The 26,256-nt window shown below is 39.0% G+C and overlaps 2 protein-coding genes across 6 annotated transcripts; one reads left to right on the forward strand and one right to left on the reverse strand.

Annotated features, from left to right (window-relative positions):
- Window positions 1-1,000: 1,000 nt before the first annotated feature.
- Window positions 1,001-10,042, forward strand: RB195_013509 (uncharacterized protein; the record flags this gene model as incomplete). 4 transcript variants are annotated; one of them, XM_064203360.1, is made up of 15 exons in its annotated part: window positions 1,055-1,115; window positions 1,190-1,338; window positions 1,449-1,537; window positions 1,635-1,753; window positions 1,854-2,020; window positions 3,217-3,351; window positions 3,442-3,602; window positions 3,677-3,785; window positions 4,824-4,910; window positions 4,995-5,052; window positions 5,943-6,002; window positions 7,446-7,713; window positions 9,338-9,562; window positions 9,668-9,792; window positions 9,870-10,042. In XM_064203360.1, 15 exons carry the CDS (start codon window positions 1,055-1,057, stop codon window positions 10,040-10,042), a joined length of 1,986 nt encoding a protein of 661 aa, XP_064059240.1. The 4 variants fall into 4 exon arrangements, with proteins under 4 accessions (XP_064059239.1, XP_064059240.1, XP_064059241.1 ...); XM_064203361.1 differs by having other exon boundaries at window positions 1,190-1,329; XM_064203358.1 differs by lacking the exons at window positions 5,943-6,002; window positions 7,446-7,713; window positions 9,338-9,562; window positions 9,668-9,792; window positions 9,870-10,042 and having other exon boundaries at window positions 1,001-1,115; window positions 1,190-1,329; window positions 3,217-3,380; window positions 3,465-3,602; window positions 4,995-5,132.
- Window positions 10,043-11,376: 1,334 nt separating this feature from the next.
- On the reverse strand, window positions 11,377-25,390 carry RB195_013510 (uncharacterized protein; the record flags this gene model as incomplete). 2 transcript variants are annotated; one of them, XM_064203363.1, is made up of 7 exons in its annotated part: window positions 11,377-11,406; window positions 12,832-12,936; window positions 13,007-13,124; window positions 13,239-13,294; window positions 13,631-13,778; window positions 20,924-20,992; window positions 21,897-22,012. In XM_064203363.1, 7 exons carry the CDS (start codon window positions 22,010-22,012, stop codon window positions 11,377-11,379), a joined length of 642 nt encoding a protein of 213 aa, XP_064059244.1. The 2 variants fall into 2 exon arrangements, with proteins under 2 accessions (XP_064059244.1, XP_064059243.1); XM_064203362.1 differs by lacking the exons at window positions 20,924-20,992; window positions 21,897-22,012 and adding an exon at window positions 25,353-25,390.
- Window positions 25,391-26,256: the final 866 nt, after the last annotated feature.

Below are 26,256 nucleotides of genomic sequence, written 5' to 3' on the forward strand. Positions count from 1 at the left end.
ACTATTAGGCACACTATAACAAAACACAGACAGAATATGCCGAGGTTTCAAGACAAAAGAACATTCGAACTACTAGTGCGGGTTGGAGTCTTTCAACTGCAAACATTTTATTTTTTTTCCTTTCCGTTGTTTTTTTTTCTTAAAATTTAACTTGGTGGTGACCTACAAATTTTCCAACATATACTATATCACATACTATATAAGTCCTTTTGCGTCAAGATTATTTTTTATACACGACTAATTGCGGGTCCGACCGCTGCATCGAGTCCGTAGTCCTTGATCTCCTGGAAAGGTACATAGGATACTAATTTGCGATTCCAACGAAATCGCCGGATTCTTGCGCGGCGGAGTCGTACCACCTACGGCGCCGACCAGCTGTATTGGTATCTTCTTGTTACTATGCTACAGTCCCCACCACCACCCCAAACAATAAGCACACTCAAAAACAAAACAATTCAAATTCATACGACAAAGTATAGAGGAAAGGATAAATAGAAGAGCTGTAAATAAAAAGTCAAAGGATAAAGCCACTGGCGTATCAATCCGCTTGGGATGCGCCAACGCGTTTTACTGGAATTCGTAATCGATGAGGTTTTGGAACGTGTGTTGGCCTATACAAGGACTTGCGGGGACAAGCGGATGTATGAAGTTAATGTTTCTATCCTCCCAGATACGTCTGGTACCAATTTATCGACCCCGGAGGGATGAAAGGCTTGGTTTGCACTAGGGCGGTTTCGAACCCTTGACAGTGTGACTGTAACGGACCTCTAACCGACTGCGCCACACCCGCCCCAGAGCTATAAATAAATGATGTTAAATACATCATGGTAACAGTTATAGGTATACAGGCGTTGAAAGAAAATAGAAAAAATAATAATAACAACAAAAAGAAGATTTTAACCCCGCGAAAACCTCGGATATTCTCATTCCTCCTCCTGGTGAAGATCATATAACTTCGATTCCAATATTTTTTCTCTACTTTGAACTTATTTGATTTTTCATGTCTCTACCAAGAACTATCGACTATCTTAAAAGAAATATGGGCGCAGTATTCATGGAATTTTTGAATAGAGTTGGTGAAAATAGCAAACCCAATGGATTCCCTCTTGCATTCGGTATGTCCGTGGTTTGATCATGGGAATGTTTAAGGAATCCTCATTCGCTGGACATTTCTAAATCCAGTGTTTAGGTAAATCAATAGAGCTGGTTGATCGATCAATAGTCGGACTTCCACCGATGGATCCTGATTGGGACCGAGATAAGATCTGCCAGGAATACTTGGATAAGTATGACTATCATCTGCACCAATTTGGTGCGCATGGATACAAGGTTTATTATGTAATTCCATTTCATTCTATTGATTTTTTACTAGTTATTCACGTGGATCTTCTTCGATGAAATCATTTTCCAGGAAAATTTGAAAATTTCAACCTACGCCTATATTTTAGACCATGATCGCACAGGACCATCTGGCTGGCATAGTTTTCTATCCCAACTGCTCAGGTTTCAAGAATCTCGAAGCGGATCACGTCTGGAGGTTTTTGCAGAGTTCTTTTCTTCGTTATTCCGTTACTCTTTTTATTTCTCGGTTTCTTTCTATTTTCTTGTTAAATGTGAAGAAAGCGGTAATTGAGGCCTTTCGCTCTACTTATTCAACAAAAAGAAATATTCCAACGCATTTTCAAGCGGTCCTGCAGCCAAAGACACATTGAAATGTTGGACTATCTGGAGAATTTTATCAGATCCTACAAAGGTCCGACGACTTATTCTTCTTAGACTTTTCCAATGCCTTTCGATTTGAAATTTACTCCATGTTTGTTTTAACTCGAGGAAAAAATATTGGAATGTTCCAGGAGTTCCAAAAATTGCTCAGATATGGCCTACTACACTTGCTCACTCTAAATCTGGAACAATCTTTGGTGTTGATAAGCATTTTCTAAAATTTTTCCAAGAGAACGAGAAGAACCTTCGGAATGCGTTCGTTTTTCTTATGGGCGATCACGGGCCACGAGCCAGTGGCGTGGGTTCTTTGCTGATTTTTCATCATTTGTCCTTTTTTAAACTAATTCTTTTGCACTTCTTTCTTTGAGCAGAACCAGAACCAAGATGGTTATTAATTCTTAGTTTGGCTAACGTCTCGACGTGATCACCTTCTTCAGAAATGGAGAATCAAAGACACGTGTAATCTATTCCCTCAAACGCTTCTTCACCTCACAACATATGAAGTAGCAAACAGAAAACTTAAAGACAAGGTCAAAGAAGGAGATCAAAATACAGTGTGGTGCAAAATCTTAGGTCCACCCCTGATTTTCCTAATAGCAGCCTAAAAACGGATTACCAAAGCCAGGTAATACCACCATCGTATTTCTGCAACCCGCAAAAACCTCCACACAAGTACCCTTGGCAGGCCACCTGATGAGTGCGGGATGCCACGAACGCTTATTGAGAAATAGGCCGGTGCAAAATTTTAGCTCCACCTGAGGTTGTCCCACGATCATGGATTTCTCATGCAAAGTTGGGCACAAATAGGTCCATAACGCTGCGTAAAAAGTAATTTTCATCGTCTGCTTCAATGGCGAGCAAGCTGAGGCCGATGCATTTCACGAGGCTGGTCTTTCAAACATGAAGTTCGCGGCACAACCTGGACGATCTCACAACTGCATCAACCAATATGTGAAGAATACGGAAGCCTACAAAGAGAAAATCACCACCGGGTGTGCAAAAAAGTAATCTAGAAGGGATGAAAGTTGCTTGTTCGGATGGCTTTCAGCAGCAGCGAGTCCGAGGACAGCCTGCGGCGTCGTATTGATTTGCCAGTATCGAAATGGACAGTACTACGCAGCGTGAATCGCCATTCTCACATCTTCAATCAAGTTATGAATCGCGCACCTCGTTCTTCGTGTTGGTCAGGAAAAGTAGTATATGATTCAACTAAGCAATCCCAAAATTCAAAGAAAGTTGAATTTGCAATTATGTTATGCAGCCGTCAACAAACAAACAATTACTTTTATTTTTTTTTCCTAGCTACAGTAATTTTAAGTACAAATGAGCGTTGACGTTACCGTCAGAAACTGCTCGGAATAAGGAAACAACTGCCCAATACTAACACTTTGAAGAAAAAAAAATTAGAACATAGCGCAGATCCATAAATTCTAAAGAAGATTAGGAAGTAACGCTGTAAAGTTTTTAAACAATCCTAAATAGAAAAATTTCCAGGTAGGCATCACTGCTCTCAGTCGTTACGAAACAAACAATCCATTGTTGTTGATAACAATTCCAGAAAAATATCGCAATTCTAGCATCCATAAGCAATTAAGGAGTAAATCTATGGAGCTAATAACGGCATTTGATGTACATGCTACTCTCATGGATATTGCAAAGTTAAGCTTTTTTAAATAAGCATATTTTCTATGTCTTACGCGGAGTACACTGGATTTTTAGATTCAACCAGAAAAGAACTTCAGTGATAGCGCTTTTCTGGATATGTCACCGCTCAGTAAAGGGTCGTCATTGTTAAGAAAATGGAAAGGAATTCGAAATTGTCGTACTTTACCTATTTCTTCACACTACTGCTTATGTCAGTTCAACACCTCGGTTTTCAAGTTGGTGAATTAGAAAAGAGTTAAGATCAAAGATGTTATATTTATATGTAGAACAAATTCTAGTTTTCTTATAGAGATCAAAAAATCGAGGAGGAATTGGGCATTTTCTTGACGGAAAACGTGAATGTGGCTATACAAGAACACATAAAAACTGGATTATGCATGAAAAATTTCTACAATTCAGTAAGTGTAAAATTTTCTTGTAGATCCTTCTTCTACACCTCCTTTTTTCTTATTTTTATCTTCTAAATCATGATGAATACAGCTTGAGAAGGTGAATCGACTATATACATACGATAGCTGCATACGTGAACTTTTTCAATGTGTTCTTTTGGGGATTATTTGGAATGTAATAAAGTAATGAATTTAAAAAAAAAAACTCTAGTAAGTGTAAGTAAAGCTACAAATCTAAGAGAATTTTGTTTGTTTCCAACACAACAATTGAAATATCTCTTTTTTTCTTCAAAATATGGATATGTCCCAGTTTTCATCATTTGCATGAACCTAAAAACTGCTACAGCTAAGAGCACGAGTACATTTGCTACGCAGCTGTCATAGTCATTCAGTCGTTCGTTACAGGAACTACCACATTATTTGCCTAAACAGTGCGTAGGTCATGAAAATGAAAAAGAAAAAAATTACTGTTTTTTTTAACTGTTATTAGCTGCAAATACTGTAGTCGTTTCGACAAGAATAAAATGCCCAGAAGATAGCAGAAATGCACTATGTCAGCAATGAGGGATATGCTGATTTAATTGCAAAACTTTCTGAAATGTTCACTCGGGTCCTGCCCTTAAGGATGAGCCAGTAAGTGATGTAAATGATGCGCACAGCAAGAGTCCTGCAAGTTGTCCACCTCTCATAGCTTAAAGTGTACGCAATGTGAGAACCGTAAGCGATAAGCGAAGATTACGACGTAACGCAAACTTGACGATAATCTTCAGTCAATTCCTGAACACTCCCTGATGTCGCTCCTATCGCAAGGCCACGACGTTTGCGCTCACGGCTTCATTCTTATTTGCTTCCGCTGCGATCTGATCGAGAACGCGCGGTCACCGCGACTTTATTTAAGAAAAGGACAAACGGAGTAAACTGCAACCACTTTTATAAGTACATATATTGTATATTTATCGACATCTATGTCATTTTTAGGTTTTTATCCCATTCTCGTTGTTGCTTTTCTGTTTCTACTTCTTTTAACAAAAAAAAAGCACCATTCAGACCATATCTACCTTAGCTCTGAAAGTCGACAATGAAACTATATATGAAACTGTTGTCTCGGTCCGCCCCTCCGGAGGAATTTTCTCAGTGAGTTAGTGATTTTTCCCCCCACCATATCGGGATGCACGGTATATTTTTCTAGGGATCCTATGACAGCTCAAAATAATTCAGGCCCATATTCGCTCCACAGCAGATGGCTTTAAGCTAAACTCTCCTGTTATAAGAAGAGGTAGATTTTCGGCAGGAGGACGGTGTATTCTTGGAATTGGTCCACAACAATTCTGCTACTGCCGAGTTCGAACACGGTGATGCTCTACAAGGAAGATTACAACCGATCATTACAATTACAACAATGCATACGAATTCTTTTCTTTTGCATTCTTTTCGTTTCATAACAATGACATAGTTAGATGATTTGATCAAAAAAACAAATTTTACAGCAAGAATTCTTTTTGGCGAGATTTTAAAAAGGATAGTTCAAAATTCCTATTTGTTAGGTACATACAATGGTGAGTGTGTCCAGTTGCGTAAGCGCGCTGCACCCTCGATTTCCAGAAAGCAGAGGGAGCGAATTCTCTCGCGTCAGAGACAAAAAAGGGCATGCGTCGCTGCAGGCACGTCACCTGCCCCTGGCTGAACGCATCCTGCCCTACCCAAAAGTCTTTCGGAAGTTTTCACGGAAAAAAATTCTACTTCTGGCTGGTTCTCGGGTACTATCTCTTTTGTCGTTTCAAGAAGAGATAGAAAATAGAATAGAATCTTGTGTGAAATAATGTACATAATCTCTTCCTTAAATTTTGCCGTGCTAGATTATTTGATTATTTGCACTTTTCAAGCTCAACAGAGATCACTTGAATTTAACAGCAGTAGCCTAAAAAACAGTGTTGTAACAGTGTTGTTCATTCATATTCATGCCAAATTAAATGAGATCCAGAAGACGCTTAAAGAACAAAGAAGAAACAGTTCCTTTTTTGAATCTTGGCATCGTAGAGTTTGATTGTGTACTACTTTTTAAGCAGAACCAAGATTAAAGATTAAATAATCTTTTTGCTAAATCATATCTTGTGGGATGACGAGACGTTTGAGAGAGTAGATTACACGTGTCTTTGATTTTTCCAGGCTCTGAAGAAGGCGACGACGCCGAAACGTTAGCCAGAATAAAGATCAATAACAATCTTGGTTCGGCTTAAAAAGTAGTACACAATCAAAGAAGAAACAAATATGAAAATATGTAACATGAGATAAAAAATCAATCTTTACACAAACAGTCACACTGGTGCGGTAGTAGCAGTGAGCAGAAGCTTCAAAAATGCTAATTCTCAAAGGTGATGTTGATGGACATTGTAAACGGTCCAGTAAACGATAAACAGTTCACAAATAATCAACATTAATTCTATTTCCACATCATGAGTCTTCATTTAATTATTATTCCTTTTTAAATGAATGTGTGATCTAAAAAATGACCAGTGTTATAACGCACATTTCAGAAATATATTCGAAATAACTAAATAATCCATGAGTAATAGAAAAGGAACCCAAGTAGTCAACAAGTGCAAATAAAAAGAATTAGAAAACATAAGATTATATGTTGTTACATTAAGAATATCCAAAAATTTTGAAATTTATTCACTGATTCCACTAATGTCAATAAGACAGATTAGACTGACCAAAGAATCTTCCAAAAGGATCTCCGCAAAATGTCCTTGTTAATGGCAACAATAAAGCCACTTCTTTCAAGAATCATGAGAGTCAAATCACCATAATACTGCTAACACACATCAACGCTATATAATGACTCATAATATTACTAATGCTGCTCAAAATGTTTATATATCTCATGGTTAAATAATTTTTCAAGTGCAGAGCTGACTATAATAAATGGATGAGCACATAGTAATATAATAACCCCTGAAAAAAAAACCCTTATAAAAACTCTAAACTTGGAGCAGGGGCTCGTTTTTTTTTTTGGAAAAAGAATTCGGCAGGAAATATTCTTGTATCTGCATATACGTACCTGAATGGCAATTCTTTTATTTGTATTTATGAGTGATTTAATATTCCCAACAAAAGGAAGCTCTTGGAAGGAAGCTTTATTACAGTAGTGCTCCGATTCCTGGATTTACTTGATTTAAATGGCAGGAGGATGTTATGGCGTAACGCAGCTTATCCTCATCTTCGTCGAGGTGACTTGAACATATTCGAGCCCATCCTGTTCGATCCTCCGCTAGAGCTTGCGCACAGTTTATCCATCCGTTGCTGTTCCATATTCTGTGAAAACTAACGCCTGGCTTGAACTGCCTGTCAATGCAAAGTTTCTTCAGATTCTCCTTTACCACTTCCTTCTTTTACTCCTCTTACATCCAGGTAGCATCTTCCGGTTTAGGACTGTGAATATCCTAGAGATAACTTAGACTAGACAATGTGATGGTCTCCCTATAATGTGACCAACAAAGCAAAGACAGTTTTCCCGACTACATTAGAGGGTGCGCCAGAATGTTGATGTTTTATAAATGTCATCAGCCGGTACACCATCTCCACTTCTGAGCTAAGTTCTTTGTTATGGCACAAATGAGTGATGTAAGTAATGCACCTCATTGCAAGTTAATCTTTAATCATTTTAAGTTAGTCAGTTAATCGACATCGATAAGATTCCATTTGGCGGCGGAGCTCTCCAATACTGGAGGCGGAGCTCTCCAATACTGGAGGCGGAGCAGCCTCGCTCCTGGTCTCTTATGAGCCCACGCCTGGAGCACACGGAGAGGACCTTAGCTACCGGACACACTAGGCCTAGGCAAAGACGCATGGGACGACAACACCAAGGACAACGATGCAAGCCGATGCCTCTCGATGATGCACCCGCTGGCGGCGAAGCACAGATCAGCTACCAGAGGTAAGGTCTGCTCTTTGGGTGGGTTAAGAGCCGCAATGCTTACTGGTAGCAGCGAGTGGTTCACCCCTCGCTGCCATGTAGTCGGAGGTGCGAACAGCCTACGGAGCACTAAAGTGTTAGCGGCAACTTTTGTATTCATGTGGTACTTATGATAATGCAAAAAAGGAAAAAGCACGAATCCCAAAAAAAACAACTTCTAAAAAGAAAAAGGAGAAACAATGGAAAGTTCCTGACGTGAGTATAAACTGTGTTTTAGAAAGGTTGCCGCGCTAGGGTACGTTGAGCAGTGATTCTGAGTTCCAGTGCAGAAGTTGCGTGGTTATAGATTATATCCGATGCAGTGGTACCGTTTATGTTGAGTTCGGTTATCGTAGTTATGTACAGTGGTTGGGGTTTACGGGGCAACAGCAGTAGGGCATTTAGGCTGCTTAGCGCGTTTAATCTGTTGTGATGAGTTGTTGTGGAGAGATGTGCTGGTATGTGGCGCCTGAATTGCGGATAGTGGAACAGATAGAGATTAACAGTTGAGGAGCGGGCGTAATGTCCCGGTCCCGTTGTTTTAGCCTGGCGGGGAGGTCATGACCGAGGAACACTAGGGGGTGCGAGATCATGCCTGGGGTGTCCTGTATATATGTATTTAGGTTGGCCGGCCCGATGTCGAGATTAGTATTGTGGAGATGTCATAGTGAGCTGTGTCGTTACTTTGCCAAGTGATTCACTTTGTAGAGATATTCTTAGTGTTTTGGTTTCGTTTTAACTTTGTTCCGGTTCTTCGTTGTGTTTGCAGTTCGTCAGTATTGTCCGTTCGCTATGTCTCTTTTGAAGTTTAATCCGTTTTTGGTTCTCTTTCACTCCCAATCTCCTCTGGTCTTAGAGCCCATTGGGATGCTAGAGTTTCGGAACTTTCTTCGTGTTTGAATTTGAATTTGGATGTTGCGAAACATCCCAGGATTTGGACATAAACCACTGCGTTGCGCCATACAAGAAGTAAGCACTACCTCAACGCCAACCGTCATCGTCATCAATAAGCCGTCAGCAAGCCACCAACTGTAATCCACCTGCACCAAGCCGAACTCTGAAGCCACCATTAGCAATCCACTATCGAGAAGCCTCTGTCAGCTCAACGTCAACGCACCACCCACGCCACTCCACAAACCCCGCAACAGTCGAGCCGTACGAAGAGAAATATTTGTCGAACTAGAAATTGTTGTCATAATTTATTAAGTTCGTGTTGTCGCCCACGGCAATATCATCGACTCCGATGATAGATAAAGGGCGTGGCATAAAGACCCGTTCGCTGTTATGGTTATTTTCGTGACATAACGACTTGTACCATCTAAGTGTGCGGCAGACAACGCTCTGCCTACTCATTACTTCACTCACATCATTCTCTACCTGCTGTATAATAAACACATTCCACTGAACCTGTTTCTACTACCCCACCTGCTTCCTATTCTTCGCATTTGTCATATATTTATGTTATATGATATTTATTCGTATGTTATGAAGGTGAATTTTGTTGATGGCTGCCGTTCGTTCGCCACGCTTCTAGTTCTTATCTTTCACATCGTCATGTGATGGATCCGCTCGTTACTCATTCGCGCACTCTGTCTTCTAATGCTAGGACTACTGCCCCGATACACAGCTCAGCTTCTATGACGAGCACCACCGAGCGGCTCGTGCGTACTTTGCAGGAAACCAACGATGACGGTAGCGTACATGGGAGAGATGTGAAGACGCTCCGAGACGCTACTGCCCTGACGGTTACAGAAGTATGGAACGATGCCAGGTCAGCAACCAGCACGTTAACAAGGAAAGCGGACGAAGGTACTTATACTTCACAATTTAGGTGAGTCGGTTTTGACAGTTGGGATTAGAACTGACGCTATCCCTCTCGTTGCTACGTATAGCTCCGATGGGCCGACACCCAGGCAAATACCGTTTACAGGTTCAGGCGACGAGCCACGCAGTTTTCGCTGTGGTTTCGCCGCCTAGAAAACGTAATGCGCCTGCGTGCTGCAGCTGCGACGCCCCAAGTTGCGGAGCTGTCAGTGACGTTTGCTAATGGTCAAAAAATGGGTTCATGAAGTGTTTGTGACCAGGCTGCGTCCAGACGTTCGCTACTACGTCAACCTGGACAATCCACATTCGAGCAGGCAGTAGCGAAGGTCGAAATGGTCGAGCAGCTGTTAGCCGCGCCGCACGTGTGATAGAGTTGGCTGAACCGCCACAGGCGAATAAAGAAGAACATAGATATGTACGCGGAAGTCTACATCGTACAAATCGACCACTATTCTTTCAGCGAGCAGCATCAGCACCATTATTCTAACGTTTTTTGAGCACTATTATTTTAACGTTTTCTGAGCAGCACTATTTAGACACACCATACATATCTACCATAGCTCTGCAAGACAGGAAATTATATATGAAACTTTTGCTTCTCTCCGTTCCTCTGGGTTATTTTCTCAGTGAGTCGACAAATCTTCTCTTGGCAGGTACTATCTATTTTTCTCAGAAATATGATAGTCCAACGTAATTCAGGTCCATATTTGCTATAGAGTAGGCGGCTTCAAGCTAAACTCTCCTATTCTGAGAAGTTGTTATTTTGAAGAAGGACGGTGTATTCGTGGAATTGGTCCAGAAGGTTTCTGCTATTGCCGAGAAAGCACCGAGTATGAGCTCTGAAGCTGCGTTAAGAGGACTACAACTGACTATCAACATTTCAAGAATAATTTCTAAAACTGTTCATTAAATAGCTAGCTTATTTTGAACAAAAAACATTTTATGCGGTGAAGCGCATACTTTCCGTTTCATAACCATGAACTTAGCCTAATTATCCTACCCAAAATCAAATTTCAACACAAGAATTCCTCTTAACGAGGATTTTTTTTAGGATGAATGGTCTACGATTTCTGCTTGTTAAACAGAGACGATGTCGAATGTGTTCGAACACATTCGACATCGAGTGGATGAGCGCGCTGCACCTTCTATTTCCAGAGAGCAGAGCGAGCGTATCCTCTGTGTATATGTGTAGCACAAAAAGGGATGCGTTGCAGCAAGTGCGTGGCATGCGCCCGGTTGGACACATTCTGTCCTGACCAAAGGCATTTCAGAAAGTTTTCTCGTAAAAATCATTACCTCGGCTGCTTCTAGAGTGTTTCGACACATGATAGAATTTTTTGAGGAAGATGGAAAGTACAAAAAGTTCTATGAGCGAATGATGTTGAACTCACTTCGATTTATAAACTTGAAAATTTCAACAGTGACTGTGCCCACTTATATAGCAAGGGATATCATATAGCTGGAATGGTTATCGCGACCCAAGCATGGTTCGCCAGCACCTCACACCTCCACAAGGCGATTCCTCTGGCGATTTCGTGGCGACCCCGAAGGATTCTGACGTTTGCTACGGATTTTAGGAGAGAAGTTATTAGCGGTGTTGTATGAGGTCTGGCAGACTTATTTGATTTTAATAGCACTAGTTCGTGGTAATATAACAACGCTATACATTTACATTTATTCTAAAATATATGAGATCTAGAAGACGCCTAAAGAACGAGGAAAAAGGAAGAAGGAAGATATGTAGCATGAGGTGAAAAATCATTCTTTACACAAACAATCACATTGAAGCGATAGTAGCACTGAGCAGAAGCGTCCACCATGCTAGATCCTCGAACGTGACGTTGAAGGAAACTGCAAAAAAAATCCAGTAAACAATAAAAGAAAACCGCAAAAAATCCAGTAAACAATAAAAGGGAATTGCAAAAAAAAATCCAGTAAACAATAAACAGTTGATAAACAATCGATATTATTTCAATTTTCACATCTTGAGTGAGGTTATCTGAATATTCCCTTTTAAATGAAGTTCTGATCCAAGAGATGACTCTAAGCACCTTGACAACGCAAATCTCAGAAATATATCCAAAGTAGGCCATGAATAATAAAAGAAAAACAATCGAAAAATTCAGCAAGTACAAGTAAGAGGAGTTAGAAATGTATTATATAAGAATATTTAATATATATTATATAAAAGGATAAAAAAGGATAAAGTCACTGGCGTCTCAATCCACTTGGGATGCGCGAACGCGTTTTACTGCAATTCGTAATCGTTGGGGTTTCGGAACGTGTGTTGGCCTATACAATAACTTGCGGGGGCCAGCCGATGATCAAGTCACTGTTTTTATCTTTCCAGACAAGTCTGGTACCAATTTATCGAACCCGGAAGGATGAAAGGCTTGCTTTGCACTAGGGCGGTTTCGAACCCTCGACCGTGCGGCTACAACGGACCTCTAACCGACAACGCCACACCCGTACATAAATATTATATAAGGATAAACTATTACATTATATAAGGATAAACTATTATATTATATAAGGATATACTGTTGCTATAAGAATATTCCAAAATTTTAAAGTATATCCAAAGATGTTGATTTCACTGATACTTATTAATCAGATTAAACTGATCAATCAGAGAAGAACTTCCGCAAAATATTCTCGTTAATTGCAGAAATAGAGGTACTTCTCCAAACAACAATGACATCCAAATCGTCAGAGCTACTGCTAATACACAACAACATTATTATATAATAATTACAAAACATAATTACAAATTAATAAATACAAAATCACAACTATTATTACTAATGCCGCTGGAAAGTTTATATAACTCATTCTTGCTCGCTGTTTTTAATGCTCACCTATCTATAAAAATAGATAAAAGGATAAAGGATAAAGTTTCTGGCGTTGATCAATCCGCTTGGGATGCGCCCCCACGTTCACTTCAATTCAGAATCGTTTGAGGTTTACGAACGTGTAACTGGCCCATACAATGATGACCTGCGGTGGCTAGCCGATGTGTCAAGTCAGTGCTTTTATCCTCTCAGACAAGCCTGGTACCAATTTATCGACCCCGGAGAGATGAAAGGCTTGGTGAGCACTAGGGCGGATTCGAACCTCCGATCTATTGTGCAGGAAGCGGAACCTCTAACCGCTACACCACACCCACCCCAAAAAAATAGATAAAATACATTGAAATATTAAAAAAACTTGGAGAAGACAACCCCTTTTCACCGGGAAAATTCTCGGCTGAGTATATTCTCATATGTGTGTGATTACCTGGATGGCAGTTCTTCTGTTAGGATTTGTTGATTCCTTTATATCCTCCGCAAAATGATTGCTCCTAGTCAAAAAAGAAGCTTCATTACTGTAGCGGTTCGATTCCTAGAACAATTTGATTTACTCCTACAGAAAGTAAAAATGGAGAAAGGTGAAAAGATGATGAAAATACTACCATGGAGAGATTCGTTACATCTACTGCCACACTGTTTCTCGGAGTTGCTAGAAGATCTCGGGATTCTTTCAGTTCCCGTAGAGCTCGCTGAATATCCGAATCATAGTCATCTTGGTACCTACAAAAGGCACTGTCCGGCACTACTGTACATCTTCGCATTTGCGTTGAACGGGGGTTTAGATGAAAAATTTTCGGGATTTTTTCTACGGGAAAATTCTGCGTAGCTGCTCACCCTAACGAATTGTGAGGTTGTAAAATCTCCACATCCAGTTGTCGAACGCAACTTGCCTAAACAGTGGTGCAGATTTCGAATGGATGCGAATGAATTGAATGATTATTCGAAAGAAAATAGTTAGACATCGTCAGCTATCACTGCGACCTAAAATTTAAGACCAAGTAAAAACCGATCACTATTAAAGTATGGTGAAGGAGAGAAAAGCACAAACATAGACTTTACCTATATTTCTTGGTCTTGACTCAGCAGACAAAAATTTTTTGAAAAATTGTGAACAGATTATTGTTAGGATATACAAATCGTTTCTCTAGTTTCTCTGCCTTACTATTTTCCTGCTCATTTTCCTACATCCCTACAGTACATCAATATTAAATAAAATGTAGGTATACCTCGCATAATTCGTGTTCGTCAGCTATCACTACGACAGCGTAGGCGTATCGTGGTCGTTCAAGTATCAATTCGCTCGACTCTTCCGCGATCTCATCAACAAAACTCTCCAGCACTGATTTCAGTAGAACTCCGTCGAAGCCCATTTCTCTGAGACATCAACAAATCCGTTTATTTGTGGATCAAAGCACGAATGAGGGGACGAAGTGTGATATCATATACATAGTTCTGATTTGATTAGTTCCCGAAAAGAAACCATTTCTACTGAAGTTTTCATTTAAAAAACCTGGAAAAAAATAAACAGGAACTATGTAAATGGATGAACTGTCTCCTTCTTAACAACTGTGAAAAATGAAAAAAAGAGAATAATAAGTAAAACTTCTATGGGAAAATTTTAAATTTCTCCAAATAAAACATGGGTTACTACTAGTAGAATTTGAAATGAGGAATCTATATCATCGACAGAGGCAGCTCTGTTTCCGGACAGACAACGACAGCCTTTCCTGGATCTTTTCTCGGATTTTAAGTCGGGTCAAAGCGACCTGAGACTTAATGCGGTTACGTGAGCGACTGCGATCAAAGCGGCATGGTGGAACGTAGCGGTTGGGATCGAGACCGGACCATCGCTGGAACTTCATTTGGACTGGTGCGATGATTAATGTCAGCGAGTTTCTCTTCTTGGTCCCAACGTCTCATCGCGCCGCTTCGATCGCAGCCGCTTACATGAGTGGCCTGAGCTTCAGGCTGTTTTGACCCGTTAATATAAAGCAAAGTTTGGGATCGGTTACGGTAGCGGAGAGCTATTGCTGACGATGACGTGCTATTGTGGTAGATATTGCCACGTTGGACAAGGGATCATGAAAAAATGCTCTCCGCAACGGCGACGAAAGCAACGGCGACGCTTGCTGCATAGCTTGTTCATTGGTACGATCGTATGGCATAAATCACAGAGTTGCGAATTTTTTCGCAGGCGTTAGCATGAGTATTTTGCCGTGCCGTGCATTGAAATGTGATTGCATTCACAACATTTCACACAACCCGCAGAAATATTGGAGATTCGTGAAAAGTTCAGCAAAGATACGAAAAAACAAGAGAAAAACGTTTTTGTTGGATAATCCTACAGAAAATAATCGATGCTGATTTTTTAGCAGAAAAAAAACAATCAGAGCCTAAATATGTAATCCTAGTCATTAGGTGTAGTTAACAGCAATAACGAGAGAATTTAAGAAATCAGTGAGAATCTTCGTGAAACCGCTGCTTCACCACAAAATACAACACCTAGGTACATGTCATTTTTTACAAACTTTTTTTTCTGGATGAATTGACGATTGGTCAACAACTGCTCAACCGTAAAATCCAACTAACGCTGCAAAAATGTAGCCCCGTTGAAAGTGTGAGCTAGAAATATTGCAGGCAGGTACAGTCTAAGAATAAATTCCCTATCAACAAAATTTTCAAAACACAAAACAAAACAATTTTCTAAACTGTGGATAGGTTCAATTTAGAGATTCGGGTGAGTTCTTTCTAGGATTCTAAATGCGTTCGTTTACAATCATCCGTTATAATTTTAATGGACATGATCATGTCGAGTGGAGAGAGAATGAAAAATGATTGGTATGAGAGCATAAGTACTTAATTTGGCAAATAACTTGTTATGTTATGAAAAATTAGGACTCACAGCGATTTTACTAGAAAAATAATGCTTCAATAGAAGTATTCCTTTAATTCGCAGAAATTATTCCAATTCAAACTTCAAAAAATCTGAAGCTGAACCGATTTTCTAGGAAAAAAATGTGCTCAAAATGCCTGGTAAAAAAATTACTCCCATTGAAAGAGTTGAGCATCTCGGCTCTAAAACTACCACAGCCCTACGCTCCTGTGATTCAGAGACATTTTATTTTCAAAAAACTAAGTGTTCGCGATTTTTTCCCCAATAATAAGCTAACCATATAGCATTACAGAGTTCAGCAGCAGCAAGACGTTGGAGTACATGAGAAAGACAATGACTCATCCCTGGATTCAATCGATGACTATATCGTCCTAAATACTTGGAAGCTTCGCCAGCAGTAAGCAGTTCCAGGAAGAAAAGATCGAAGAACAGCTCAGAAGCAGCAGCAGTAGACTGAGTGTTGTTGAGGTGAATGAAGCGGAAGAGTTTTGCATCGAAAATGGGCGACATTTCTGGGAACAGCGTGGCTCGTAACTCTATCCGACTAACGTGGAAATGTGCTTTGACAATAGACAGTTACGAATGACGAGCCAGCCCAAACAAAAGGGAAGGATTTTCATTTCTAGCCGTATCATGCTGTAAAACTTATTTGCGGAGATAAGGAAGTGATGGACACATCAACTGTCACAGTTTTCAAGAAAACGATAATCTTCCGTCTAGAAATTCAAACAGAATTGAAGAAATAGTAATAATCCGTATTAATAGTCCAGCAACACCGCTGTCAAAACAACGAAAAAAGTCTCACTGAAATCATTGCGGGGAGAAAAAAAAAACGCCCCGGGAACGCTAGCGGAAATATCGCGATGTTCTGTAAACACAGATCAACGCTATTGATAATGAAACTAACGGCAAAGAATGGGGGAAAAATAAGAAGATTACTGGAAAAATACGTCGATAAGGCTTGAAAAAAGGGTGTTTTAATCACATGGATTCTCTCTGGAAAGGGGCTTAAGCCTGCAGTTCTCATCGAAATATATATGGAGATTTTTCCGACGACAACAATAATCGCCAGTTGCTATCGACCCGAAACTATCCTGAACTCGAAAGAGCGCCATCGCGGTCCCTTGCTGCGCATTCCAAACAACGACGCGAAAAAACTCTCGAGCGGAAAAAAGTGAAAACGATCGAGATGGACTTTGTAACAATTGTTAGCGCTATTCAGAGGGAAATCTACTGAAATTGATTTGAAATTAAGAAATTCTACACATAAACAACACGCATCCACTTCGGAGTCGCAAAAAATGAGTGTCAAAAAATGAATGTGTATTGCGAATTTTTTGAGAGTCTGAAACATTCTCAGAAAAATAATGAAGGGCCCTAACCAACAGCTGAAGGTCTGTCAACAGTAGCCCCATTGAATGTTGTTAGAATGTTTGCGCTGTAAAGCCGTTGACCCGAAACTCAAACACTGAAACAGCTGAAGGCAGCCAATTCCCGGAAGAAATGTTCAGTCCGGAGAGGGTATCCGTTCGTGGAAAAATCTGTGCTGCCCTGCCAAGAGTACTTTATATTGCTGGCACATTACGTTTTGGCTCAAACTAACCAAAAAAAAAGAAGGAAAAAAAGGAAGAGAAAACGAATAATAAAAGAAGAACGATGTGCTTTGACGTTGAATAGCTAAAAACAGAAGAAATGGTCAAGTGCACTCAGCCGAATCACAGAAGTTGTCGACGAAATGAAGCGGTTTCCTTCCCTTTTTTCCCTTTTCCTTGAACTATCTAGCGCAAATAATAGTAATCGTCCTAATGATCAACCATGACGACAAATTAGGTAATATTAGTGGTCGCCACAAAAGCAGCTCCAAAAAACTATCAAATACTTACATTGGAAGTATTTTGAAAAAAAAAAGAATTAAAAATTAAGATAAAAAAACAAATTGTTCAAGAAGTACGAATTTTTAGGGCTAGATATCAAATTTGAATTAGTTGGAGCGCGATTCGAAATAAGTTACCACTAGGCTGACTACAAATCAATTAAACTTTCCGAAGGATAATAAATTTTAGAGTAATTTCAGTAAAATTTAACGTGTTTAATTAAATTTCGCAAAAATCCTAAAATTCTTCTCATAGCTAAACTAAGAATCCTTGTGTGAATGTATTATATTCATTAATATCGCTATAATTTCATCAGGCCTAAAATATTGTATTATTAAATATTACATAATTAATATTAAATATTTCTAGATATGCAATTTGGTGAGATCTTCCTTCAGTCCAGAGAAATTCTTCCAAAAAACCACGGTACGAAATCGAAAACTAAGAACAAAAGGAGGAGTGATGCTGATTTTTGATGTTTTCTCTCATTGACGTGTGTATGAGAAAATCACGTGAACGGTATTTGCTGTGAAAAATTTGAGAGAGAACAGTCTAGATCAACATATTTCGCATCTAACAATGATAAATATCAAAAATTTGTTATAAATACTACTGTAGTAGTTGAAACCTTCTCGTTTTTTTCAAACCTGCACATATATTTTTATATTTTATACTTCTATAGTTTTATTTTTTATTTTTTATATAGTTTAGTTTGCATTTTTCAACAGTGTGTCGGGATTCAGATATCGTCGCTGCTGATCCACGCACAGCAGTACTCATCCGCTAGTACACCGAGCAGTGACAAGCACATGCTACCAGTTGCAGCACATCCGATGGATCCAGAAGTACCAAGACTATTTTCAATTCCTACGGCTTCCGTTTTCGCTACCTTGAACGATTTTCGGAACACTGACCCAGGATAGTGTGGCAGTTGAAGGAATAAACGCAGGACTATTCCAATCAACCTCTACTGAAGGGGCTTTGAAGACGCGGTTAGAAAGCCGAGACGACGCGCAAAAAAGTTTCCATCTAGAAAAAAACCAAAAAAAAACCTCGTAGGCACACTATTAGTAAACACCTTACTAGTATTATCACACCTAAACAACGCAAGCATAAACAAGTATGTATAATGAATAAGGATAAAATATAAAACTACTAATTAATATATATTAGATAAACAATGCTGTAAATTTTCAGGGGTGAAATAGAAGAAAAATTAAGGAAACCAGGCGATAAATGCTTTTCTCGGTAGTAGAAATTTCCTGAAAAAGTGAACAATGCCGTTAGAGCTAAAAAAATCCTTCTGTTAGGATGAAAATCGAAAACATTAGTAATAGATAGTACTTATGAGAGTTTAAAAATGACAATCACGATTATTTTATCTAAAAAAAGATGGATGCATAAAGTACCTGGGCCAAAACTATGTAAAGCTCTGGAAAAAAATTCCTGAGTTTCATAGCAGCGAAAATAAATCATAAATGCAATTATTAATCATTTCAAATTCTATCGCTACTGCGATAGAATTTCGAATCACCTGCACCATGAAGCTCGCTGCCCTCTTTTCCATAAAAATTTACGAAACCAATGAAAATTGAAGTGTGCAGAGGGAATCTGAGCGGGAAGATGGTTCGCCGCAAGGTCGAGCTCGACTTTCTTTATATGCGGTTCTATTCCTAGGAACATTTGGAGAACATGGACTCTTTTCAATAGATAGATAATTATTGCGAGCTAATTGACCAAATGGGCTCCAACACGTCCTTTATACGTCCATCACGTCCCTTAAGGGCATATAAAAAAGTCCATAAACATGCAGATGGTGCATTAAGGTTAAGAAATGCTGGTAGAGATGAAATTACATTTATTCTTCAAATCACATGGGAATAGCAGCAGGCTTTTAGAATTTCAAGCAAGGCAAAGAGTTTTTCCCAGTCTCGACGGATGCAATAAACAGAATTTTCCAGGGAGAACATGAGAGAGGACGAATCCAGGGATGTGTTTAATATTCTTTAAATATTTACTAGTGAGTTAACTAACTTTTATAAAACAATTCCTCGTTTCAATTAGATCCGTGGTAATCTATCGGAATAATTTCATAGTGAGAACTGTCATCCGCCCACATGGATCTTGAAAAAGCGTTGAGGTTTTCCGCTGGTTAAGAACTCATTAAATTGCGAGATAATTTGCCGATCAATAAGATTTTGGTAAATTTCCGTAGGTGGATTGCGGTTGTACTGCAGTACTTCCAAAATTTTAAATGAATCTTACCTGATCACGTTAGAGAGTGAGCTCATGAGGAACCAGATGAGTTTAGGACCTTCTCGTTCACTTGGCAAAGTTTTAATATGACAGATGACCTGGGAGAATTAAGCCATGCCTGTTTCACACGACAATTGTAAGACACCAGGTCTCCGCCTGTGGGACTCCCTAGTTCCTGAGTGCGCCAGGATAAGAGATCCACATGCTTTTCTGATCACGATCACCTCGATTTTCAACGACTCGAGAATCCAAGAAAGAGTCCGTGTAATCCTTTTTCAGCCCAACCCATTTATACAAATGTTGTGTTGATAAATTCTCTGTAGAACTATCGCGACAATCTGGTACGACACTACAGATAAGATATTCTCGATAATCATAGGAAACGGCGACAGGATCGATTAATTAGATACGAGTGGATGTGACCTCCAAAACTAGACAGAAGTGGTGAATGTAATTTGAATGCCGGAAAAACGATCAGTAGCGGGAGTAGCGATGCGTAATCAGTGAGTTCAAAGAAAATCCTCTTTGCAAGACTTAACTCATACCACTGCGAGTTAATACTAGCACTAGAGAGGAGGATTCGACTAAAAAAAATGAAATCTCTCATAGAAGCTTTTTTTTGGTGCTCATCTTAGGAGTATCCACAAAGAAGAACCTCGTGAAGGGGAATACGTGAGGACTGCTGTGTGAAAATCCAGTAAGATAGGAGGAACTGGATTTTTATTGCTGGAATATCATTTTCTTCGGCTACACATGCGTCTGCAAAAATTTTCGCGTTATTTATCGAGCGTGGCTTAAGGATCCCTCTCAGGTAATAACTGTAAATAATAATAAAATAACTTTTATTTTATAATAATAAAATAAGAGTGAGGTAATAAGTAAGTAATAACAATAAATACTAATAATAAAAAGCTTATAATAATAATGGTAATAATAGGTGATAAGAGGAAATAGCAATAGCAATAGCAATAATAATAATAATAATAATAATAATAATAATAATAATAATAATAATAATAATAATAATGACAATGATAATAATAATATACTAATAATAATAATAGTAATGACAATAATAGTAATAATATACTAATAATAAAAGAAACTGATAAAATAAAGAGTAAATAAACAAAAATAAATGATAAATAATTGCTTTTCTTCTACTGTTTTCTCATTTAAGAGTTAGGTTAATTGAAGTGTATGTAGGGTATGTTCTAAACTGCCATGTTATAATAAAATCCAATTATAACTCGCGAAAAAAAACAGAAACAGAAAAAAAATGAAAATCTGACAGAAAAACGGGGAAGAGAGAAAACCAAACCAAACGGCAGAAAAACGGAACGGTTCAACAGTAAATACACAGATAGGAGTAAACTGTAAAGAAACAGCACAGACCAAAGTCATAAACAAGGTGTGCGTGCTTGTGAGAATAGCGTTCGTTGAGACCGTGTTGCCGCCACTGCGACGACGACACGACACGACACACTATCACTAACCGAGTCGCCCTTGTCCGGCCATCGCCACCGCCACCGCCACCGCCACCTCCGTCACCGCCACCGCCGCTGCTGTCATACAATCAACCACACAAGGACAACGCAACGCACATAACAACGACACAACATCTGTACATCACGAACAATGTGCGTAAAGTAAATAAATTCCATACAATGAAGGGAATGTACGTGAGTGCAGAATTTTTTCGGATGAATTTTACAACACCGAAGACTCAAGACGTTTTTTGCTAAATCTATTGTGATCTTATTGATAATGTAATTCATATAGGTTTTGACAGCGTTAGCATCTGAACATTTAAGCAGGAAGAAAGCATGGAAAATGTTGGGAAGAAGAACTCCTAATAATCCTGTTCTTCTATAAATTTTGCAATGAGAGGAAAGCTCACACTACCAAAGTTTATCTTTCACTACCACGCAAAAAAGTCGCACATTCCTATAAACCTTTGCAATCATATGAATGATGTGGCTACAATTTGTTTATAAAATAGTAGAGGACCCATAGAAATCCCCTAGTTCTCCAAAAAAAAGAACTTAGTGAAAAATTTGGGCTAGAAATCAACTAAAGGATAATCAAAGCTACGTGGACAACCGGAAAGCAAGAAAGTTTCCATTTTAAAGCAATGATCCTTCTTTTTGGACAAACACATCATTTTTCGGACAAGCACTTTAAATCAGAAATTCTCAGGTATTCTTTTAAATCAGAAATTCTTAGGAATTAATGGTAAATATAACTAATTATAGGCAGGATGTCGATTTTCAGAAAAAAAAATGTTGAATAAAATACACGAAATCGCGAGTGGAACAAAAGTGCAAGACATTTGTCTATGTGGATCGACGAAGAAAAAACTGCAGAAAAAATGGTTGGGGAATCCTCCAAAGATTTGTTCGGAGGTGTGGAAAAGGCCGAAAAAACCAACATAAAAACTCCGCAACATGTTTGAAAGACGTCGACCACCCAAATCGCCGCTGCTTATCTCGAATATCTACAGCACTCTGCATGAACATTGAAAAACCGACGGTGAGTGACGGTGCGGCACCGTCGGCCACCGTCGCTTGCTCATAACTGCTCATAAAATGGAAACTTCAGGACAACTTATTAGATTATTAGACTTATTAGATTCCTCTCTTTGAGATCTACACAAAAACCGAAATATTGTTGAGAAAGGAGCAAAATGATCTCAAAGAGAGGAATCTAATGGTACATAAGTTGTCCTGAAGTTTCCATTTTATGAGCAGTTATGAGCAAGCGACGGTGGCCGACGGTGCCGCACCGTCACTCACTGTCGGTTTTTCAATGTTCATGCAGAGTATTGTATCTCTGACCTATCACTGATCTACTCGCTTTTGGGTTAGAATTCGATTTTTCGAGTTTTCGGGCGTTTCATAATCTGTTCGCCTAATTCAAGTGATCAACTCGATCAGTTAATTATTCAATTCGGTCCACAGCTACGACTATGGTTACGACGTATCTTAAAACTTTGTTTATTTATTTAATTTCAACTTCATTTAATTCAGCGATCATTATTGAGTGAACGAGGCAAAAAGAACTCACTATTTTTCCTAATGCAATGCCGATTTTCGCCTCTTTTCCTACTTCGGATATACATAAAAAAGTTTTAGACTTAGTTTATTTGCCGCTACCTATGTTTACTCACAGTTCCGCGACGCGTCTGCAGGAACTCGCTCATTCTATGTCTCTGATACCCATTCTCTCCGTATCCTGTCGAGAAAAACATAAATACTTGCGCCCACATGTATCGTAAAAATTGTTCACGTTTTTTGTTCACATCGTTAACACTATAGGAGACCCTCAAATTTCTATTACTTTTTTATTCACATACGCGAATGGTGCACCAGAAAAAGAAAAATGATTAAAAGGCTGAGTCAGAACATCTCTAAAAAATTGGGACCAGGTTTATAACCTGGTCCCAATTTTTTAGAGATGTTCTTTCAACCTTGAGCAGTCCTTTTCGTGGCAGATATCATGTTGAACATGAAGTTCTCCTACCTTCAAATGTGAGAAATCCATCTTTGTTAAATGCAGCTTTTAAAAAATCTTCAATATTCACTTCTCTCCATCTTGTAAATATTGTTCGGGATAAGCTTCACAACAAAAAAGAAAAAGGTTATTTCTCACAAATCCAGAAATCGGAAAATTCGGGATGTCAGTATGTCCGACGAGGCAAACCTTTACGTTCACACTCACAAAGTGAAGTTTGATATTAAGAATTTTATTATTTATACCGGTCTGAAGAGTTCTGCCGGATAATTTCACCACTAATTCACTCCACGCTTCTTCATTCCTTTATTTCTAGAAGTGTAAAGAGTTGTACCGTTGGGTCAACTGATGCCCCTGATGCTCCAGAAACCTCCGGTTTCTTGTTTTTATTTGTCTCCGTGAACAGTTACACCTATTTAGTTTCGCACTTTCATTGTGATATCGTCAAAATATGTCCCGGATCTTCCCGGAATGAGAGCAATTTCATAAATTTTTCCGAATTGTACCCACAGGGATTATGAAGATGTACTGGGAGTGCTGTATCCGTGGAGCGTTGTTTGAACAATTATGTTTTGACGGGGTGAGTGTGTCCTATTTGTACGATTTACATAATTCATTCTCGAAAAACAACGTTGTGTAATCCGTGAATCAAATATTTGGCCAGACGAATATCTCAAACATGTAAATATTTGTGTTTAATGGGGGCAATTGCGACTGATTATTGAAAATGAACAGTAGAAGTGGGGAGAAAAAGAAGTATACAGTAAGAAGGAAAACGTAAAGCGCGGCATTGTTTCAAAGAGCTAATCGTCTTAGGATGAGGCGACATTTCTCGCCACGATCGCCACTGATAAAGAGTACATGGTGTTGTAAAAAATGACAGATACGTTATCTTGACACGGAGGTGGGGAAGCGGAATGTGTCTTCTTCAGAATCAGCTAATGAAGCTGTCAAATGCAGCTTTTGCAAACCGAGGGAAATCCCACGGATTAAAGAGGAAGTGGTACGAAGAGATAATTAGAATTAATTATACTGTATACAGTAGTCAGGGGAATTGTTGTCAACATTAAAAGCCCCACGAATCTGGAGTGGTACGGATTTCCGGTGGAGTTTTCGTATACGGGACCGTAGATTACTGAGAGAAGAGTAATTCCGTCAATTTCTTCCTAATTGCCGTAGAAGACATCACGGAAGGTACGGCTTCGAACGTTCCGGTGCACTATTTTCTACAAGGAGTTCGATTGGAGCGCCCCAGCCTTGTGCACGCGCCGTATCTTCCGGGTCGTTTTTTACGGCAATTAGGAAGAAATGGACGGAATCACCCCCCTCCCCATAATCTACGATCCCGTATACGAATACTCCACCTGAAATCCGTACCACCTCAGATTCGTGGGGTGATGCCTTTAACCGCAAAAATGTGGCTGACCTCAAAAATTGCACATTGAGCTCTTTTAGCCAAATGATAAACGCGCCTCGGTGCACTACTGCTGCTAAATTAATGAAAAATCTACCATTTATGACAAAATACTGCTGTAAATATTATATTCCATTGAAAATAGGCTGACCTATAAAAATAGGTGTAAGAAATAAAAGAATTAAGACTACGTAAAATCACAGAATTGCAGCTTGCAGCTAGATGAAAAGAGTGGAGGATAACATAACCACGCTGGCAAGCGTCACGCGAAGGCCGGCACGGCTCCGGCGGGAGGAGAAAAAGTCAGTTATTTCAAAATTGCCATAAACAGGACGTTCCAGCGTTAAAATGCAATTATCCAGAGACATTAATATTCAAAGGAGCTCATTCAAATAGTTTCTTCCCAACTTACACGAAGGTCCCGATCACGCTATATATAGGGCTGTCAGCACCACCACATTTTCAAAGGCTTCTTGTTGTATAAATGGGTCCAGAAATTCCGAAAGCTACTGGACAAATGCCGACCGCATTTCTGTGAGATAACTTATGCTTCTGGTAAGTTGGTAAGAAAATCCTGAGCTACAGATCCGGCTTTCAGCGAATTGAGCGCTCAGCCTGAGGAGGAAAAAGGTCTTGCCGAATGCGTCTGACCGGTAAGAGTATAAGTGTGTAGAGGAAATGAAACCAGTAACTGTAAAGCGTGCTAGTTCCTGAGTTCTACTGTACTTGTACTTGTAGTTAAAAGTATGTCAATAACCTGAGAATAAACAAAGAACCACAAAGAAAAACCTAGAGCGTTCGAATTCTATAGTGGTCCTAGAGAGTTCAAACGTTTTGAAGAGACATCCATGAGTACCAATGTATAGAAAGACGAGGATGTTTAAATCTTTTTAAATAAAAAAAGAAAATATTTTCTTAAAATGTAGTTGTTTTTTTCTTTTTCGAAAAAAAATGGAACAGCGATGCTCGGAAGAGAATAGAACAGCTTAAACACTTACCCGACAAAACTTTGCATGATCACCGGTGGAAAGCACATTTTTGATAGGTGCCTGGAAAAAATTTGAAATTAGTGTCCTCTAAAAACAATTTTCTGTCAGAAAAATGTTGCTATACATCCGATTTAGAGCACGAACACAAGCTAAGAAAAAACAAAAATTCTAAAAAGTGTGAAAGAAAAGTAACAATATCTACATGTTACCACTCGGATGGATTACAGAGTGGCTTTTATTCCGTTAAATTGAAATCTAAAAACTTTCCACTTCGTCGAAAATAACGAAGAAGGAAGTGGATGAGAACTCCCATGCAAATACACAGAACACTTTCTGGAATACAAAATAGTTTGGTAAAAAAAAGTTCCGAATCGAGCTTTTCCATTTTGAAGATTGAAAAGGAACGCAAAAGAGAAATCGATGCTCAGTTCTAGTGGAAATGTTTCCTAGAACCACTACCTCCGTATATGCCTTCTCTTCCATCTTTCTTAATTTGTTCTTTAGCTTCCTTAGATTTTTCTTCATCCTACAAAAACAGCAGAACATCCAAACCATTCAAAGAAAAACTTTTCGTTGAAATCGCCCTTGCAATATCTTTTGATGTGTCACATAAAACGATACGGGTAAGACGCGAAAAATTTTTATTACTTTGTTTTCCCTACCCACTCCACATATCTCACCTTCCTCCCACCGTAACTGTCAGTGCTCCTTGTAATAAATGAAAACATATTTGGAATCTAAAAGAACACAAAAGTTATTGCCAGTCGCTGAAATTTCCTTTCTTTTAATTTCCTTTTTTCTTTCTATTTTAAGCAAAATCCATTCATCATGCAAAAACATACTTCTCATTGACTTTTTTTTTTACAAATTTCCCAGAAATTGTGGTTTGTGTGCATGTAATGCATGTTAATGG

This window comes from Necator americanus, chromosome V (genome assembly GCF_031761385.1).
Source record: "Necator americanus strain Aroian chromosome V, whole genome shotgun sequence".
NCBI classification, from domain to species: domain Eukaryota; kingdom Metazoa; phylum Nematoda; class Chromadorea; order Rhabditida; family Ancylostomatidae; genus Necator; species Necator americanus.